Genomic DNA, 19,404 nt, shown 5'->3' with positions numbered 1-19,404 from the left:
AGCTAAAATCAAGACCTTTGAAACATCGTGAATACTGTGTTGGTACATTCTCCAAGTTCCATGATGGTCGGTAAGACCAGCAACTAAGATTTGAGGGGAACTGTTCCCGTTAGCAGCCTAAAATTGAATACTTCGTTCAGTATGGTTTTCAAAATCACTGCTCCTCGCACCCTGCAAGTCATCGCGTGACGTCATAGAGATATGACCTACATTTAAGTCACAATTTTCGATAAATGATCAGCTATGAATGCTGAAATTTTGGAAAAAGATCAAAGGTCTTATAGCACACCAATGGACTGAGTAATGTTTTCTAGAACTATATTTAGCGAAATGTGTGGTTTGGCTCCAACCGTTTCACATACATCGTTATCACTACACATCTCATTTACACAATTATCAAAACAAACAGACGTTGTTTTCACTATTAACCAACTAAAACTATTCAAAATGAATTATGGGATAAATAGGATATGCAATTTGTGACCCATTATATCAAATTTATTAAACTCGTGATGTAATTTTTCTTTACAATGAAAAATCACACGACTTCTTTAATAAAACTGACATAACGGGTCACTGATTGTATATTCTTTATTAATCACTCTGCGTTACGCAAGAAAGGAAAATAAGGATCAAGGAAAGTAACGCTTTCGTCCGAAAGTTTTTTTAGCACTTGGCCAATTAGGCGCTGAACTCGCAAGCTAAAATGCCACTCTCGTAACAGATAATTAAAGTTATAAAATTCAGCTTTCTTTGGTTATAGAATCCAGCTCTTTGGTTATAGAATCCAGCTGTCTTTGGTTATAGAATCCAGCTCTTCCAGGAGCGATTGCGTTCTTATGCCAACAGGTTGTCACCTTTCTAGAGATCTACCGTGCTTTGCCCGGGTGTGAAACGCCAACCATAATAATACTTAAATAAATTACTTATTTTAGTAACTAAGAGTCGATACCTACCATAACTCATCACTACTACACCCCCTATCAACGCCACAACAAACTGAAATGGATCGATGATGCTGATAGGTTTCAGATTTCCTACAAAATAAACATACAGAAGTATATTTTATCTTCCTGCCTTTATGTCGCAGTTCAGTAAAAACCCTCCAAAGATTGTGAATCAGTTAATTTCCCATGGGCAGGATGTGTACGATTTGTACAGAATATCATGAACCACAGACGAGTGCAAGAAATGGCAATGAAGGATCAGACAGAAATGTTATAAATTCAAGAGAATTTATATGCGTTTCTACAGTCACTATGCCGTGCTATGCAGATCGTGATAAGTAGCACGATATAAGTCTTGTGAGTAGTATAGCGTTTTTCATTAACATGGTGGGTGAAAACACTGCGGTAAAACCAACATGTGTGTTCAGGTAGTGATGAGGAATAACAGGACTGTCACCTATCTGCCTCACGCCAACCAGCAGCTTGATCAATCCAAGTATGATGTAAGTCATGAAATAAGGCCAGCCAGAAGGAGCCACAAACGGGTGGAACAATGACGCAACGTGAAGGTCTACCTAAAAACAAAAATGAGCAACCACTTATGAGATGAATTTATCATATATTATAGTCTAGAGATTTCCATTCATTTTACAGTTTTTATTTATTTCATTAGCGTTTAATGTCATAATACATGTATACCCATGAAGATAAAGAAATAGGATTTAAAGGCTATATCTACTTTGATAAGTTGTGTTCGCGATAAAAACAATCCTGCCAGTTTGTAATGATAAATAGATTAGAAAAGAACAGGTTTTTCCGCGAATGTGATTCAGCTGTCGTTGTCTGAGGTCGACATGTAACATCATCCTCTTTGTGTGTTCCGTGAAGTTGTTACAACTCTCGCTGTTTGAGGTCGACATGTAATATTATCCTGTTTGTGTGTTCCGCGAAGTTGTTACAGCTCTCGCTGTTTTCAGGTCGACATGTAGTATCATCCAGTTTGTGTTTTCCGTGAAGTTGTTACAACTCTCGCTGTTTGAGGTCGACATGTAATATTATCCTGTTTGTGTGTTCCGCGAAGTTGTTACAGCTCTCGCTGTTTTCAGGTCGACATGTAATATCATCCAGTTTGTGTTTTCCGTGAAGTTGTTACAACTCTCGCTGTTTGAGGTCGACATGTAATATTATCCTGTTTGTGTGTTCTGTGAAGTTGTTACAGCTCTCGCTGTTTGAGGTCGACATGTAATATCATCCTGTTTGTGTTTTTCGCGAAGATGTTAGAACTCTCGCTGTTTGAGGTCAACATGTAATATTATTCCGTTTGTGTGTTCCGCGAAGTTGTTACAACTCTTGTTATTTGAGGTTGACACATAATATCATCCTGTTTGTGCGTTCCGTGAAGTTGTTTCAACTCTCGCTGTTTGAGGTTGACCTTTCACATCACCTACGCTCTGAATAAGACAAACGGACGAAAGGCCAAGTTAGAACTTCGTTGATACAACAAAAATAGACCCGAGACGCCCCTAGAGCTCCATTGACGTCACGCAGTTAGACACCCTATGATCTCGACTTGATATGAAAACCACCTGGGCCCATTTGTTCGAAAGTGTATTAACTAATGCTGGTATTAAGTCATATTTTATATTTAAAATTGTACATTACCTCAGCAGCTAATGCAATTCCCCAAAGTCAAATTATAACAGCAACAGTTTTAGTTCATATTTAATATACGGGTGCAATTTTTTTAGATTAAGTTGTAAGTACAAAACCGAAGACTTCACAAAAGTTATGTCTGGTGTTGAGTCTTAAACTAGTTTTGAACAACCGGGTCCAACTGATAGATGGTCACGGATTAAATTCTGCCATGATTATACATATACATCTTGCTTTAGGGCGAACCCAGGCATCACAACTTACCGATAACTTTGTTATTATGTAAAGAACAATGGAGGAAATCGCAAAGAACACACGCAAACGTTTCCCACCAAACCTCTTGGAGAGATATTCCGGGGTTGTGCTTACCTAATGGAAAACAATCAAAACAAGAGAAAATTAAACTGGCCAACGTATGAGTAACATTCTCGCACTCCGCAACCGTTTATTTAGCTTAGTTTTTCTTTTCATCTTTACATAATTATGGATTGATTCACGAAAATTGTACTCACACCACATGCCATGTACACAGGAACAAAGATCCAGCAAAGTAACTGTATTACCAAGATAGCCTGAAAACCAAAATCAATTCAATGTAGTAAGTCATATAACTACAGTGCGTGTATAACTACAGCGCGTGTATAACTACAGCGTATATATAAATAGGGTGTATGTATAACTACAGTAGGCTATATGTATAACTATATTGCGTGTAAAACTCCAGTTCATGTTGACCTGCAATGCGTTTGTAACAACAGTAACTGTGTAACTACAATGAATGTATAATTACAGTAGGTGTAGAACCAGTACGTGTGTAACTACAGTTTGTGTATGTAACTAGAGTGCGTGTATTACTACAATGCATGTGTAACTACAATGTATGTATAACAACAGTGTGTGGACACCTGTAGTGTGTGTGTAACTACAGTGCTTTTCTGCATATAGTGACACAATACCCAAAAAGTGTTGCAATGTTTGGAAAGATCAATAAAGAGCAATTTTATTTTCTTCTTTTTTTTTCAAAAGTGGAAAGGCCCAGCACACAGAAGCATTATTGGACTGGTCTTTCAGTTGTATTCAAGAATATTTTCCCCGTTTCATCCAGACCTCGCCATGTAAATGTTAACCGCTAACATGGCGGCAATGCTGGTCAAATGTGTGTGTGTCGCTCTCTACATATTCTGTAGTTTGCTAATATCGACGCCTCTTGCCCGTAATGAGAAGTTTGGTGCATTTAACATGAATACGGACGACAGGTCCCTATTTACAATCGTTGCCCCCGGGGGGAAATATCAGGATATTTCGTCGACCTCCATTATCTACCAAACCTTCCATGCACGATGGCGGACAGGCCCCATGATCAGAGGCGGGGCACACCAAGGGGGAACAAGCAGTAGGTGTCCCAACCTGTACCTGATACTGCTTACCCTTATGATCAGCGGTGACATTGAAATGTGCCCAGGACCCACCTATAAGCTTTATTGCCAAAATACAGAAAACATATCGGGTGCAGACAAACTCGAACAGTTCAATGTGAATCTCAGCCGCATTGAATCAGGTCTACATCAGAGACGTGGTCTGAACTAGAATTGTCACTTTCGCGATTATGTAATGCCATTGACCCAGATCGAGATGTTGTGATTCTGACGGGTGACTTTAATCGCGCAAATATCAAGTGTGGGTCAACAAACAATGGGTTGAAGCCTTACGGTTGGACCACGGGTCAGTCTGACAACTTCACGGATACTTTAGCTGAATACGCTTTAACTCAGTTCAATAACAACGCGACCTGCAATGGCAAGGTGTTAGATTATGTGTGTGCCCGAGGGACGAAGTGTGACGTTTTACTAGTAGAGAACATTGAGTTACAGACACCAAGCGCTTCACTGTGAACAACATCTCCAAAGTGTGCCTAAATTAACCTACCCCAACAGGCGCATGTACAATTTCGAAAGGCTGACTTTCCTTATCTAAAACGGATTCTTTCATCAGTGTGCTGGAACTCTCTCATAGACAACGCAGACGTTAATGGAGGTATATATCCAATTATAGCATAGACGGACACGCACTCGAAAGAGTTGAGACGGTGAAAGATCTTGGGATAACATTAACCAGTAGTCTGAATTTTAGAGTACATATCACCAATACGTTTAGAAAAGGTTATAAAAATGCTTCGTTTTCTCAAGCCATCGTGCATTTCTTTTACAAAAACCAAGTCACTTATGTCCCTGTACAGATCTTTAGTTCGCTCCAACTTGTAGTACGGGTCAATTATATGGTCCCCCACCCAAAAATATCTCTCAGACAAGTTAGAGTCAGTTCAAAAAAAGTTCATCAAATAGGTTTGTTTTAAAACTAATGGCGCTTATTCTTATGAAAGATTTTTATGAACAATGTCCATTAAATCAACAAATAATACACTCACAGAGAATTCTCGGGCGCCCATGGAGATCCCAAATGCAGCCCCAGATTGCGACAGACCAAAGAACTGCTCACTTCCAATGTTACAGACGAACAGCGAAGCTCCAATCTATAGGATATGAGAAAGCAAGATATATGAATTTGATTGGTGTTTTAGAGCATACCCAAGAATAGTTCACTTATAAGACGGAGACCAGCAATTCCGAGGGAAACCCGCGACCATCCACAGGTTACTGACGTATGGCCGGAAAGGAAGTCTGCATAACATTTCGTTGTAATCATTTGCAAAACCTAGGTGACCTGGTGATATCCCTCGACGCCTACATAACAGTAATGATAATATTGGGACGGCCAGTAGTCATTCTTGAGTCAGGAGACATGACCTCCAAGAGGCTAAACATTTCGCCAGATGCCAATAACATCTAATCTAGTGATTGCTGGATGTTCCTCTTCCTCTTCCTCATACCACTATCTATTAATCACTCACGCTCCATCTATTCATCACTCACTCTCCATCTATTCATCGCACACGCCCTATCTATTCATCACTCACGCTCTGTCTGTTCATCACTCACGCTCCATCTATTCATCACTCACACTCCATCTATTCATCGCACACGCCCTATCTATTCATCACTCACGCTCTGTCTATTCATCACTCACGCTCCATCTATTCATCACTCACGCTTCATCTATTCATCGCACACGCCCTATCTATTCATCACTCACGCTCTGTCTGTTCATCACTCACGCTCCATCTATTCATCACTCACACTCCATCTATTCATCGCACACGCCCTATCTATTCATCACTCACGCTCTGTCTATTCATCACTCACGCTCCATCTATTCATCACTCACGCTCCATCTATTCATCGCACACGCCCTATCTATTCATCACTCACGCTCTGTCTGTTCATCACTCACGCTCCATCTATTCATCACTCACACTCCATCTATTCATCGCACACGCCCTATCTATTCATCACTCACGCTCTGTCTGTTCATCACTCACGCTCCATCTATTCATCACTCACACTCCATCTATTCATCGCACACGCCCTATCTATTCATCACTCACGCTCCATCTATTCATCACTCACGCTCCATCTATTCATCGCACACGCCCTATCTATTCATCACTCACGCTCTGTCTATTCATCACTCACGCTCCATCTATTCATCACTCACGCTTCATCTATTCATCGCACACGCCCTATCTATTCATCACTCACGCTCTGTCTATTCATCCCACACGCTCTATCTGTTACCCACTCACGCTCTGTCGTCACGTATATATACTGTAACCATTCATCCTTCATCTCCATTTCTTTGTACCAATACGTGCCCTCTATAGGACTCTGGTTTCTCGGTTTCCTCTATTTTTGTACCCACTACTCATCCACTCAGTTCCTTCATTATATCAAACATAACATATATCTTTCCGTAAATACTTCGTTCGCAACTGATGAACTTTCTCAATTCGTTTATTTTATTATAGGTCTTTATAGGCGTTCCTTCCCAGGCATACCCTTCATTAAGTCGTCTATTCGCTACTATTTGAATTCCCCAAATCGTTTCTCAATCCCTAATCATTCCCTTTTTCAGACCTCCATTTCCTTCCCCAAGACGTACCTATCCTTCATGGCCTACATTAAAATATTCTTTAGGTATCTAGTTACTTTCCTCCTTCAGTCGTACAACAGGTCTTCATCTCTCCAAAAAAAATTACGAATGTCGGACTTGGTTCATGTTCCTTCTCAAGTCGCACTTTCGGTGACCATTTCCTTCCTCAAGTTGTCCAATACATCTTCATTCTCTTTCTCAAATCGTCCAGTAGATCTTCATTCTCTTCCTCCAGTCGTCCAATAGATCTTCATTTTCTTCCTCCAGTCGTCCAATAGATTTCCATTACTTTCTTCGAATCGTTCCTTCGTTAATCATTTCCCTCCGAATTTGTAACGTATCTGTAGATTTAGTACATTCCTCGTAAATTTCGGCAAATGTAAGAGAAATGTCTCGTGATTTGATCACGTTCAATGGCGGAAGCCTCTTTTTTGCTTCTGCGGCACGAGTTAGCTGCAAATACTGTTACCGAAAATCTAGCTAAGAAGAGAAAGGTAGACGTTAGAGCGTGCCTGATGTGTGGCGCCCGGATAGTTCCTCACGTCCTCCATTCCCAAGTCATTCGGGCCCTATCTAGTCAATTCAATCTTCTTTTCCACTCCTTCAGGATGCAAATCTTGTATTCTATTCTTTACTTTTAGATACAATGCAGTCATCTAGTCCACTCAGGTGATACCTAGCTAATCGATATTTCCAAACTCTATTATTTTCTCCAACGTCCAAAAACTATATCAGCACCTTCAGACTTTTTCAGATTCATACATTCTGATTCCACTCATAACATTCATCTCAACATTTGCTTCAGTGATTACACACATTCAATAAAAAAAACTCTCCACCCAGTATAAATACAACAATTTTCAAGTAGTTCAATCTTTCAACTTTATTTCTATATTAATCACAATATCTCTCAATTTTTTCTTGCATTTGTTTGGCCACATTTCCTTAGTTATTCAAATAAACATACCTGCATCCATCTTACGGAACGTCCCCCTAGAATATGTCCGCTGGCAGGGTCTTTGTATTCTCTGAACGTCGCCTGAATAAAGATAGAAATCCAGTATCCCCGTAAATGTCCAGATCCCAAGTGTGTGTGTGTGTGTGTGATTGAGTTTTTAAGTAATACATAAATTTTGAGTCATATGACGACGAGGAGATTTGGTATGTGTGTAAGTGCTGTGTGTTCTTGTAATAAGGTAAGTCCATGCTGCCAAAGTGCTACCGCCACTTAAGACACCAAGCGTGACACTCCATCCAATCAAATTGTACTGACCCAGACTAACCAATCCTGTTTCCTTGTTATAACCTCTCTGTGCTGAGCTTCCATTCAAGGCACCAACAAGTACCATTTTTAAGTGTTTCGTATGATCTGACCCGGGGTTGGGCTTGGGTTTCCCAACTTCGAAGAGGACGCTCTAACCACTAGTCAACAAAAGCGGTTCCCCAGTGTATATAAAGAACAGGACACTTCCGGAATTAAACTCGTATCTTAATAATTTCCCTTCCCTTCTTCCCTTACGCGTCTCTACCCACACTATACACCCCCGTCATAGAACCCAGGCTTAACCTTTCGCTCCAAGCGAAAATAAAGCTACTCTGGAATTTGTTTACTTTTGAAGTAATGGTAATTTAGGCAATAAATATAAGAAAAACAAATGGCATCGGCCAATAATGTGGACAGCGTCCTCATGGTGAAGAGAAATGTAACCGAAAAGTACAGTCGTTGAAATCTCGACAGCTCATAAATAGCTGTCCACAACGATTTAATGAATTATAACAATAGCGGTAACTCACATATATCCACACCACGACGATGGTGACGAAATACAGGATAACGGCTACGACGTCCCCTGTATCCGAGGACACACCGGTATAACCCGGAGGCAGATTATCACGTGGCGAGGTGAACATGATTGCCAATTTCCTCCTTCTGTGTTAATTATAAATAAAAATAGATACATAACGGACACAGCAGTTTACAGATAAGATATATTTCAGAAGATAGCTTGGTATATGCCTAAACCGTTTAAGATGCCCTGCTGACGTTTCAAGTATTGCAATTTTAAATAGGCCTATCCATGACTGTTTGTATAATGATGCTTTGATATTGACTGTCTACAACATGCAAATAAAAAAAAGATGAGATGTGAGATAAACCGTAACAGTTTTCGCTGATATACAATGAGATGATGTTGTTGTTTTTTACTAATACCACTCGTTAAAATAGAATATTTTACAATTCTACAATTTTCGTCACACCTAACTAACACCCTGCACGTAAATTTAAGTGATGAGAGATCTATCTTCGGATTAACACAAAACCAGGTTAACTTAATTGACAGAATTATACATCACCAAAAAGGCTATACAGCAGAGCAAAGTATTAAGTATAAATACATCTGCTTGGTGACGTACTTTAAACTTCAATCAGTTCCCAAAGTATATGGAATTTGAACAAATTTATTATGTAGGAATGTGACATCGATGAGCTGTTTTCACAAATCCTCGTGTATCTCCCAGCCCTGACTGAAGACAATGAACGCTGTCTAATACACATGCGCATACATGTCCAATGGCTTCTTTTAAGTAATTCGGGTCGAGGGCATCCGTGGTTAGCACGCCAGCGAAGCGCAATGATCCGGGAGCCTCTCACTAATGCGGTCACTGTGAGTTCAAATCCAGCTCATGCTGGCTTCCTCTCCGGTCGTATGTGGTCTTGCAGCAATCTGCAGATGATCCCGAGTTTCCCCGGGTTCTGCCCGGTTTCCTCCCACCATATTCTGGCTGTCGCCGTATAAGTGAAGTGTGTTTGAGTATGGCGTAACAAACCAAATAAATAAATAAATAGGTACTTCGGTTCCAAGCTGAGCAGTGTGTTGTTGATTCTCTGCCTTTGCGGTGATGGTTTGGTGATTGCAGCAAACTGTTACAGATCACAAGCGACTACTGTGTCTGATGTGTGATAAGAAAATCAAACACTACTGAAAGAACCATTAATCATATGTATATCGGATAAATAACATTACGGATATTACAACATATTACTCAAAAAGATTCCAGATCACAGTAGATCTTTTCCGGTGTTAAACTGTCACAACATTCCGAAAATAGGGTCCGAAATTGTTAAAGTTAACTGGTAGAGTATAGATAGTACTTCACATGGGCAAAAGACAAGAACATTCAAGCTCTGTGTGCTTTTACAATCACAGAAATATCCACACAATATATGAGAATTATTTAATTTCACTAATACACCAGCACCATTCTCAACACATTTGCAAAAAAGGTGCCAAAATCTGATCTGTCTGCACATTTACATATGTTGTGTCATATAGTATTTATCACAGCAGGCTCACTTGCATATTTTTGTTCATAAAATATCTCCGATTTGATGAAAGGGGTAGACAATGATATTTCTTGACACTTTGGAACTTAAAATCCTTGAGATGTGCGTGAGGATGCATTTTGGAGCTACTCCCAATTCTCTAGAAGGCCAAACTCTATCATATAACTGTTAACGTCCCTAACAAATACTATCCCTGCACACTATTCATGTGCAAACAAATACTGATTTACTTTATTGTAAAAACATTATGCTAGATTATTTCATTTTGTCGCGAAAGTTTCATTTATCTCCATTTATTTCCTTTTAGTGCTTTAGTATGTAAGATTCTGACATATATCTCTTCAATGATAACTGTCTCATTTACCAATATGTAGGTAAAGATTCATCTCCAAACGTGAACCCAGTTCATGGAAGAGAGAAGCCATAACGAAAACGGTGTTGATTTTAAAGCACGATGAAGCAGATTTGCATATGTGCCTCTATAGGTTAGCATTCGCTTCAGTGTAGAGTGCCACAATGACGACATTTATTTTGAGTGATTGGATGAGGGATACTGATGGCTTCAAGCGGGCAAAAGAGTTCTTGGCGGTGTTTGTAATGAAATTAGCGGCTTTACATATGTGACAACTTCCCTGCATATTCACAGTTGTTTTCAAAAATAACTTTTTTACCCTGTAGTAAAAACATTTGTTACAAATGCATGAGTGCAATCCACTTTCGTTTTACTTACGCGTTAACGTTTACTCTGTGCCACTGAGCAGTCTTAATATCCTTTTAGTCCGTTCTTTAGTGAGACAATAATAGTACAGTTGAAGCATGGTGGTTGAACATTGATTGGCCTGGCGATGTCCTTAACATGGGTGAATCAAGTCATCCTGTTGGATGAATATGTCAAATACATCTCTCCCTGCAGCACAGTGTATTGCTAGGCGTTAACACTAGACCAGTTGGAAGCCGGAGGTTTGTGGGGTTGTATGCACCAAGAACAAGGGAGATACATCCCACTCGCCACTGCAGAAACTTACTCACATTGAGTGTCTTCCATTCAATTTAATTACCTTTTCAAACTCACATTTATCTTCAGTTCCTGTAGTATTAATATATAATAAACTACTGATGAACATCCTTGTACCAACCTGACATGTCTGGTATTGTGTAAGGTTGATATATGTCACACTACTGGTGAACACACGTGCACCTAAGTGACATGTCTACTGTACCTACTGTGTAGTGCTGATCTAGAACACTTTACTGCTGAACACACGTGAGCCTAACTAACATGTCTGCCGTATCTGTAGTGTTGATCTACACTACTGAGGAACATGCCTGTGCCTAAGAGACATATCTACCGTATCAGTAGTATTGATATATTTCACACTACTGATGAATGCGTGTACCTAACTGACATGTCTACTGTACCTGTAGTGCTGATATATATCACACTACTGATGAACATAAGTGTACCTAGCTGACATGTCTACTGTACCTGTAGTGCTGATATATATCACACTACTGATGAACATAAGTGTACCTAGCTGACATGTCTACTGTACCTGTAGTGCTGATATATATCACACTACTGATATATCACACTACTGATGAACATAAGTGTACCTAGCTGACATGTCTACTGTACCTGTAGTGCTGATATATATCACACTACTGATGAACATAAGTATAGCTAGCTGACATGTCTACTGTGCCAGTAGAGTTGATGTATATAACACAACTGATGAACATGCCTGTACCTAAGAGAAATATCTACCGTACCTGTAGAGTTATCATATATCACACTACTGATGAACACTTGTCTAATTGCCATATCTACTGTACCTGTAGTGCTGATATATATCACACTACTGCTGGACATACGTGTACCTAACAGACAGGTATATTGTACCAGTAGATTTGATATATAAATCACACTACTGAGGAACATACGTGTACCTAACTGAAATATCCACTGTACCTGTAGTGCTGTACATTACACTTCTGATGAACACGAGTTTACTTAACTGACATGTCTATCGTATCTGTAGTGCTGATATAAATATAAGCGCCATGTCCGGCATTCATATACCATTCGTAGTCCGTAAAGGGCGTTCCAAGTCGATAATCGCAAGATCCATTTCCAAAACAACGTTTAACACTAGCTCCCAAAGACAAAGGTATGTAACAAATTATACAAATAAGAGATAAAGCCGGTAACACACAAGAGAGAAGCGGTCTTCAGTTTTCAATGATGCCGGGCAGACAATGAATATTCCAGGCATGAATTTCATATCAAAGTTCAAATTCGTAGTCCATGAATGAGTTCCGTGTCAAATAACAATTAAACAAGTATCTCAGTGGCGCTTTGATTGCAACTGTTCATAAAGGCATCATGCTGATGTAATGAGCATGGCTACCTTTACGGCCCCTAGCCCCAGGTTAAGCGGTATTAGATACAGTTCGAAAATGACAAGCGTTACATACCTTAACCGAACAGATTGTGATTCAGTACTTAACTGACAAGTCTACTGTACCTGTAGTGCTCAAATATTACACTACTGATGAACACACGTGTACCTAACAGACATGTCTACCGTGCCTATTGTGTAGTATTGGTATATAAACCACTGCTCATGAACACCTACGTACCTGACAGACTTGAGTTCTGTACCTGTATGTGCTAATATAAAACAGACAAAGACAACATTTTCAATTACAGTGTATATCTTTTTTGACGAAGTCAGTGCTTAAATAATTGTGTTCCTCAGAGGCAACCATCTTGCATGCCGATGAATGGAGCCATCATCCTATTATCTTCACATACGGTGTGTACAATTTTCATTGGTAGTTGATTCTGCACTCTTGCAGAGGCGTCTTAAGATACATGAGAGACACGCGTTGTAACAGACATGTACAGTGTTTAAAGTGTTTGTAGGCCTCCTTGAGAAACGTAGAAAGCTCAGAACATATTTAAGCTTTTTAACCTGAGCAATCTGAAATCATATTGCAGCCTAATCCCTCCCAAAAACGTCATTTTACATCACTACACGTGTGACGCACTAATTCGCGTTGTAAGAGGACACCATATCTACTTTACTACATAATCTTACCTGCGTTCAAAAAAGTGAATGTCGCAATCGTTGATCGTGACTTCTGCGCACTGTTGTTATCGATCAGAAGAATACAATCTCGCTAAGTTTTTGATAGGCTGCTTCCAATGTCCTCGCCACGGCTGACCTCAATTGTTACAAAACCTCACGGAAATCTAGCAAGCAAAATGTATACTGCATAAAATTTACCCCCAGGCGGAAACTACATGGGGATTCCCCTATCCTGAAGTATATTTCTGGAGCCAATTAAAATGCGACTTTCAACCAATTTACTGTGCAAAGTAACCAGGAGATCCAGAGGCATTAATTTACATCTTATAACGCAAGAAATTACGTGTGCTGACCTTATGTGACTGTCGTGTTTTTCCGCGAGGTCTATTAGCTTTGACGAAAGAAATGCAATGTATACAAATGGTGTTGCCAAGTCGTACAAGAATAGTATGTAAATAGGTGACAAATGCTGTATAGGCCAACTCCTTGATAATAGACATCCGCTCAGCACATCGTGCGGCCGTAAGTGGGAAGGTCTGGCTACAACGGATGGTCGTGGGTCTCCCCTAGGCTGTGCCGGGTTTCCTCCCACCATAATGCTGGCCGCCATCGTATAAGTGAAATATTTCATATTAGTACGGCGTAAAACACCAATCAAATAAATAAATAAATAAACACATCGTGCGATCTCCTCATATCGTTCCCAGGGCTGTACAAATGGACTTACAGCATGTAAGTTACCGCTAATTCGGTTTCAGCGCAACTGGTCAACTTTCCCGGCTGCGTGACTAAGGTGATTTGAGAAGACGAAACTGTCTGAAACTATCGTACATTATTTTTTCTTCAGTTTCCTTTATTCCCATAAAATGCTGTAAGGAAATAAATTTACCCTTCGGCAATATGTGCCATTATATACTTGTGAGATTTGAGATGGTCTGACGTCACCAAGTCAATTCAAGTTCTCATTCCTTTCACAGGATGTTTTGTGAATTATAATATTTACTTTTATTCTCACTAAATTTGCACCCATTCAGCAAGATGCTCTCCTGGATAATGGATAAAATGTGGAATCGTTGGTCAGGTATAAAAGCCGGATGCACACTTTTTACGAACCCCATCTTTAAACATTGTATTATATTTTTTTCATTTATAATTTGTGAGTGTCTGACCTACTAGTCAGGGAGCTGGGCGAGGTTTAATTAACATGGAAGGTACAAAAGGTTTGAGGTGAACGGGGTGTAGCACTACGCAGCCTTTACGCAGAGCAGCCATTCTTACGTCCCGGAGGTGGTGGATGTGATAGGGGACGCCACCCGAAAACCCCCAAAATTGGATTTAATTAACATGAAAGGTACAAGCTTCATATTTATGCCAAATGATTATGGGCACCACACGTAATCCAAATCTGCAAAGTGAGAGTGGAATTTGTGGTGGAAAGATCACTTAAGAAAGACGTTAATTATCACTAATTAAGGCTTTAATTAACACAAAACGTACAAGTATGGACCAAAATCAGGAATGTAGAAGGTGGTTGCATGGTTGAGAATCACTAAAGTAAGAATGATAATTGTGGTGGAAATGTCTCGTAAGAACAGGCCAAAGGTCACTAATTAAGCCAGGAAATTGCCATATCTCTTGAACTAAATACATTTCCCCTTCTGTGTATGTTATAGCCTGCACCGTGATTCAGTCGAGCGTTCTCGAGACTTCGGTGTTTATTGTCATTGTTGTAAATAGAGTGTACATTCCGGAAATATGTATCGGTGTTGTAAACACGATTACGATCAAACCATCCAGAGTTTTATTTACTTTAGTCTACAAATATGAGCGACAGAGTTGTGAAGCTCACAGCCATTTATTCAAGTCTACCTGAGTGTCAGCGTCGGCGACGAAGTATTTCGCAGGTGATCTTTTCCGCTCGGAAATTCATTTGCAACAAACATGCCAGATACCAGCGCAAAATATGCCGGCGATTCCACTTTGTGCAGGTAGTGTCTCCCGATCCAGCGAACTTCGACGCTAAAGACGACCGACCTAACCAGTCAAGCAACATGGACCCGTAACTGTTGTGTCACACGCATACCCTTACCGACCCAGAGAGTGCCGCTCTCTACCTCTCGCTGTACATCACTGCCACCAATAAAAATTTTTCAGAACAGAAATCTTCACCAACACCGAGGTCACTGGGGTCACGGTAATGGGGCAGGAAGTGATGTCAGAAAACACAAACAATCCTCGTCTATATTAATACTTTATACATATGCATTCTCTTTATCTAAAGAACGTGTAGCATTACTCTAACCAACACCTAAAACAATTTAATTCATGAATGCTGATTAAATAGTTCTGCGGGAGGACACAAGTGATGGGAATAATCATATACAAGCCTTCGTGCATTTCACGTGTTCCAAAGGTCAAGGTTGTCTATTAGTGGCAGTGATGTAAAGCGAAATGTAGAGAACAACGCATGCGCTGTAAGCAGTATGTGTCACATGATTTACAAGATAACGTGATATTACTTACTGACCATGACCAACGACCAAATCGTCCTAATGTTTCTGGGGGCCTCCGTGGCTCAGTTGGTTAGCGCGCTAGCGCAGCGTAATGACCCATGAGCCTCTCACCAATGCGGTCGCTGTGAGTTCAAGTCCAGCTCATGCTGGCTTCCTCTCCGGCCGTAAGTGGGAAGGTCTGCCAGCAACCTGCGGATGGTCGTGGGTTTCCCCCGGGCTGTGCCCGGTTTCCACCCACCATAATGCTGGCCGCCGTCGTATAAGTGAAATATTCTTGAGTACTGCGTAAAACACCAATCAAATAAATAAATAAATAAATCCTAATGTTTCTGTTACAATGCGACGAGTATCGACACCGTATTTTGCAGAAGTTCGGCCTTACAAGTGAAAGAAAATCCGCATACTGCCTCCCTGGCTGAGATTCACAAATCAAAAACAACTTTCATTTTATTTACATGTTCTTTGGTGTCAGCTACGGAAACCCAGCCCCTCTTGGCACTTTCTTTCTAGGCAATATCCTGCAAGTCACCACATTAGAGAAATATCACTAAATGTTTTCAGCCTTTTTGGTCGTTTTTTGCCAATATGCATGTCCCTTCGTTATGTTGGTGGGGATTGCAGCAACACGTCTTTGAATGGCCTGAGTATCTGACTCTCCATAGCGGTACCTAGCCGGCATATGAAAATGTTGGACAGCGCTTGTACGAGATTTCCAACCATAAACAGTGTCCGTCCTGGACTGAGAATTTTCACATTTCCACTCTTTCACTTTTCGTGGTATACCACTCTGCGACTCTGGTTGGCGAAGTCTAACGTTGGTTGAAAATACCTTGTCTTCTACCAACATGATATGCATATATCGTACGTCACACGTGGGAAAATGAACTAGAACTTTAATTGCCTACGGCATAAAAGAAGCGAAAGGATAGCTTTGATGTGTATATAACTGCTTCAAACTTGTGCTCAGCCAGAACAGCATACAGTATATAGTGTGTCTCCCAAACACTCCCATATATTCAATGGCCTTCAATATAATAGTAAAGAACTAACTTGATCATCTGCAAATAAATACGCAACGTTGTTTAATAAGTAGAATTTGCTTTCAAATATCATAATAGTATTCGATAATAGGTAGTTAATACAAGCAAATGATACATACATAAAACGAACATTCATGAAAATATATTTATGTAAACTAGTGCTCAAAAGAAAGTATACACCAAAACAAATACATAAAAATCGCGCAAAGTAAAAAATTGAGAAATTGTCCATGATAAGCCCTACTACCCGTGTAAACGCCGATCCATCCAGGGAACAAACTGGCCCAACAAAGCAAGATTTGCCTAAACTTAGCATAAAATCGAAAAATGGCCCTTCCACGTGTAACACGACATGAACGTGCATTTTGGCGGTATAAATGAGTCGACGGGAAACGTTAGGAACACAGTCGTCAGAAAAACACCAGAGGTATGCCACGTTTGAGCCAACCATAATCTTGTCTCACCATAATTCTGCCTCATAATCTTCCCTCACTATAATCTTGTCTCACCATAATTCTGCCTCATAATCGTCCTTCACCATAATCTTGCCTCACCATAATCTTGCCTCACCATAATCTTGTCTCACCATAATCTTGTCTCACCATAATTCCCCCTCATAATCTTCCCTCACTATAATCTTGTCTCACCATAATTCTGCCTCATAATCATCCTTCAACATAATCATCCTTCAACATAATCTTGCCTCACCACAATCTTCCTTCAACATAATCTTGCCTCATCATAATCTTGTCTCACCATAATTCCCCCTCATAATCATCCTTCAACATAATCTTGCCTCACCATAATCTTGCCTCATCATAATCTTCCTTCAACATAATCTTGTCTCACCATAATTCCCCCTCACAATCTTCCCTCACTATAATCTTGTCTCACCATAATTCTGCCTCATAATCATCCTTCAACATAATCTTGCCTCACCATAATCTTGCCTCACCACAATCTTCCTTCAACATAATCTTGCCTCACCATAATCTTGTCTCACCATAATTCTCCCTCATAATCTTCCCTCACCATAATCTTGTCTCACCATAATCTTGTCTCACCATAATCTTCCCTCACCATAATCTTGTCTCACCATAATCTTGTCTCACCATAATCTTGCCTCACCATAATCTTGTCTCACCATAATCTTGTCTCACCATAATCTTCCCTCACCATAATCTTGCCTCACCATAATCTTGTCTCACCATAATCTTCCCTCACCATAATCTTGTCTCACCATAATCTTGTCTCACCATAATCTTGTCTCACCATAATCTTGTCTCACCATAATCTTGTCTCACCATAATCTTGCCTCACCATAATCTTGTCTCACCATAATCTTGTCTCACCATAATCTTGTCTCACCATAATCTTGTCTCACCATAATCTTGTCTCACCATAATCTTGTCTCACCATAATCTTGTCTCACCATAATCTTGCCTCACCATAATCTTGTCTCACCATAACCTTGTCTCACCATAATCTTGTCTCACCATAATCTTCCCTCACCATAATCTTGTCTCACCATAATCTTGTCTCACCATAATCTTGTCTCACCATAATCTTGCCTCACCATAATCTTGTCTCACCATAATCTTGTCTCACCATAATCTTGTCTCACCATAATCTTGTCTCACCATAATCTTGCCTCACCATAATCTTGTCTCACCATAATCTTGTCTCACCATAATCTTGTCTCACCATAATCTTGTCTCACAATCTTCCCTCACCATAATCTTGCCTCACCATAATCTTGCCTCACCATAATCTTGTCTCACCATAATCTTGTCTCACCATAATCTTGCCTCACCATAATCTTGTCTCACCATAATCTTGTCTCACCATAATCTTCCCTCACCATAATCTTGTTTCACCATAATCTTGTCTCACCATAATCTTCCCTCACCATAATCTTGTCTCACCATAATCTTCCCTCACCATAATCTTGTCTCACCATAATCTTGCCTCACCGTGCATGTCCGTCAAATTAAGCAATGGACAAAAAAATAATAAGCCAACCGAAATGAAAATGAAGTGATCTACTTAAAGATGCAAAAGGAAAAGTTCCAGGTTAAAATGATGACTAAAATGCATGTGTAAGTCTTAAGTAACAGATGACTTAAACCAAATACCTGCGCTTTAATCAAATGATATATTAGAAAGACAAAGGCCGTATGTTAATCCAGAAAAAGTTCTTTGTCAGTCGAAAGCTGAAAATACGCTTCAGGTTTACAGTTAAAGCCCAACATATACATATACTAAAGGACATCAGCCTATACAATTAGTTCTAATTATGCCTGTAAGTATTAGGTTAGTGGCCAGCCTTGGATAGGCTTAGTTAAAGCTGTTTGTCAACTCTCAAAAAAAATAAACTGTTAAATTTAATAGAATGTCTGTTGCCTGACTGATGAAAGAACTCCGAACATACATGCAGCACAATGCAAGGAAACAAATTTTAATACCATAAGGTATGTTAATACCATGGCTACCTTAGGCATATTTTAAAATATACAAAACACAAGGCAGAGAAAAAATCTGTGCTGATAAATTAAGGTGAAATATCTGGGTGAAACCTTTGTGTGAAAATAGTAAATTGATGACGATCAATGACGCCCTAAAATAAAAATGTAGAAAAACAATGGTGAAGGCATCATCATCAAACAATGGTGAATGGTGCTGGTGCCCCGCACGATGTACATGTGGTGCATACATGCATATCACCGCCATTAAAACTGTTTCCAAACAGCTGCCCTGTATTTATCA

At 39.9% G+C, this 19,404-nt stretch overlaps 1 protein-coding gene across 1 annotated transcript in view; it reads right to left on the bottom strand.

Annotated features, from left to right (window-relative positions):
• The window catches only part of LOC135474791 (uncharacterized), a 49,187-nt gene that overhangs the window by 13,361 nt on the left and 16,422 nt on the right, over positions 1 to 19,404 (bottom strand). Inside the window, exons 13-19 of the mRNA XM_064754387.1 lie at positions 8,442 to 8,577; positions 7,615 to 7,686; positions 5,026 to 5,130; positions 3,113 to 3,172; positions 2,865 to 2,969; positions 1,405 to 1,522; positions 957 to 1,037 (exon numbers count right to left, since the gene is read on the bottom strand). Of these exons, the coding sequence (XP_064610457.1) occupies positions 957 to 1,037; positions 1,405 to 1,522; positions 2,865 to 2,969; positions 3,113 to 3,172; positions 5,026 to 5,130; positions 7,615 to 7,686; positions 8,442 to 8,577 (677 nt within the window). The remainder of the gene's footprint in view (positions 1 to 956; positions 1,038 to 1,404; positions 1,523 to 2,864; positions 2,970 to 3,112; positions 3,173 to 5,025; positions 5,131 to 7,614; positions 7,687 to 8,441; positions 8,578 to 19,404) is intronic.

The sequence above is a fragment of the Liolophura sinensis genome, chromosome 9, assembly GCF_032854445.1.
Source record: "Liolophura sinensis isolate JHLJ2023 chromosome 9, CUHK_Ljap_v2, whole genome shotgun sequence".
NCBI lineage: Eukaryota > Metazoa > Mollusca > Polyplacophora > Chitonida > Chitonidae > Liolophura > Liolophura sinensis.
Note: the sequence above shows the minus strand (reverse complement) of the source record. Positions and strands in the feature narration are given on the sequence as shown.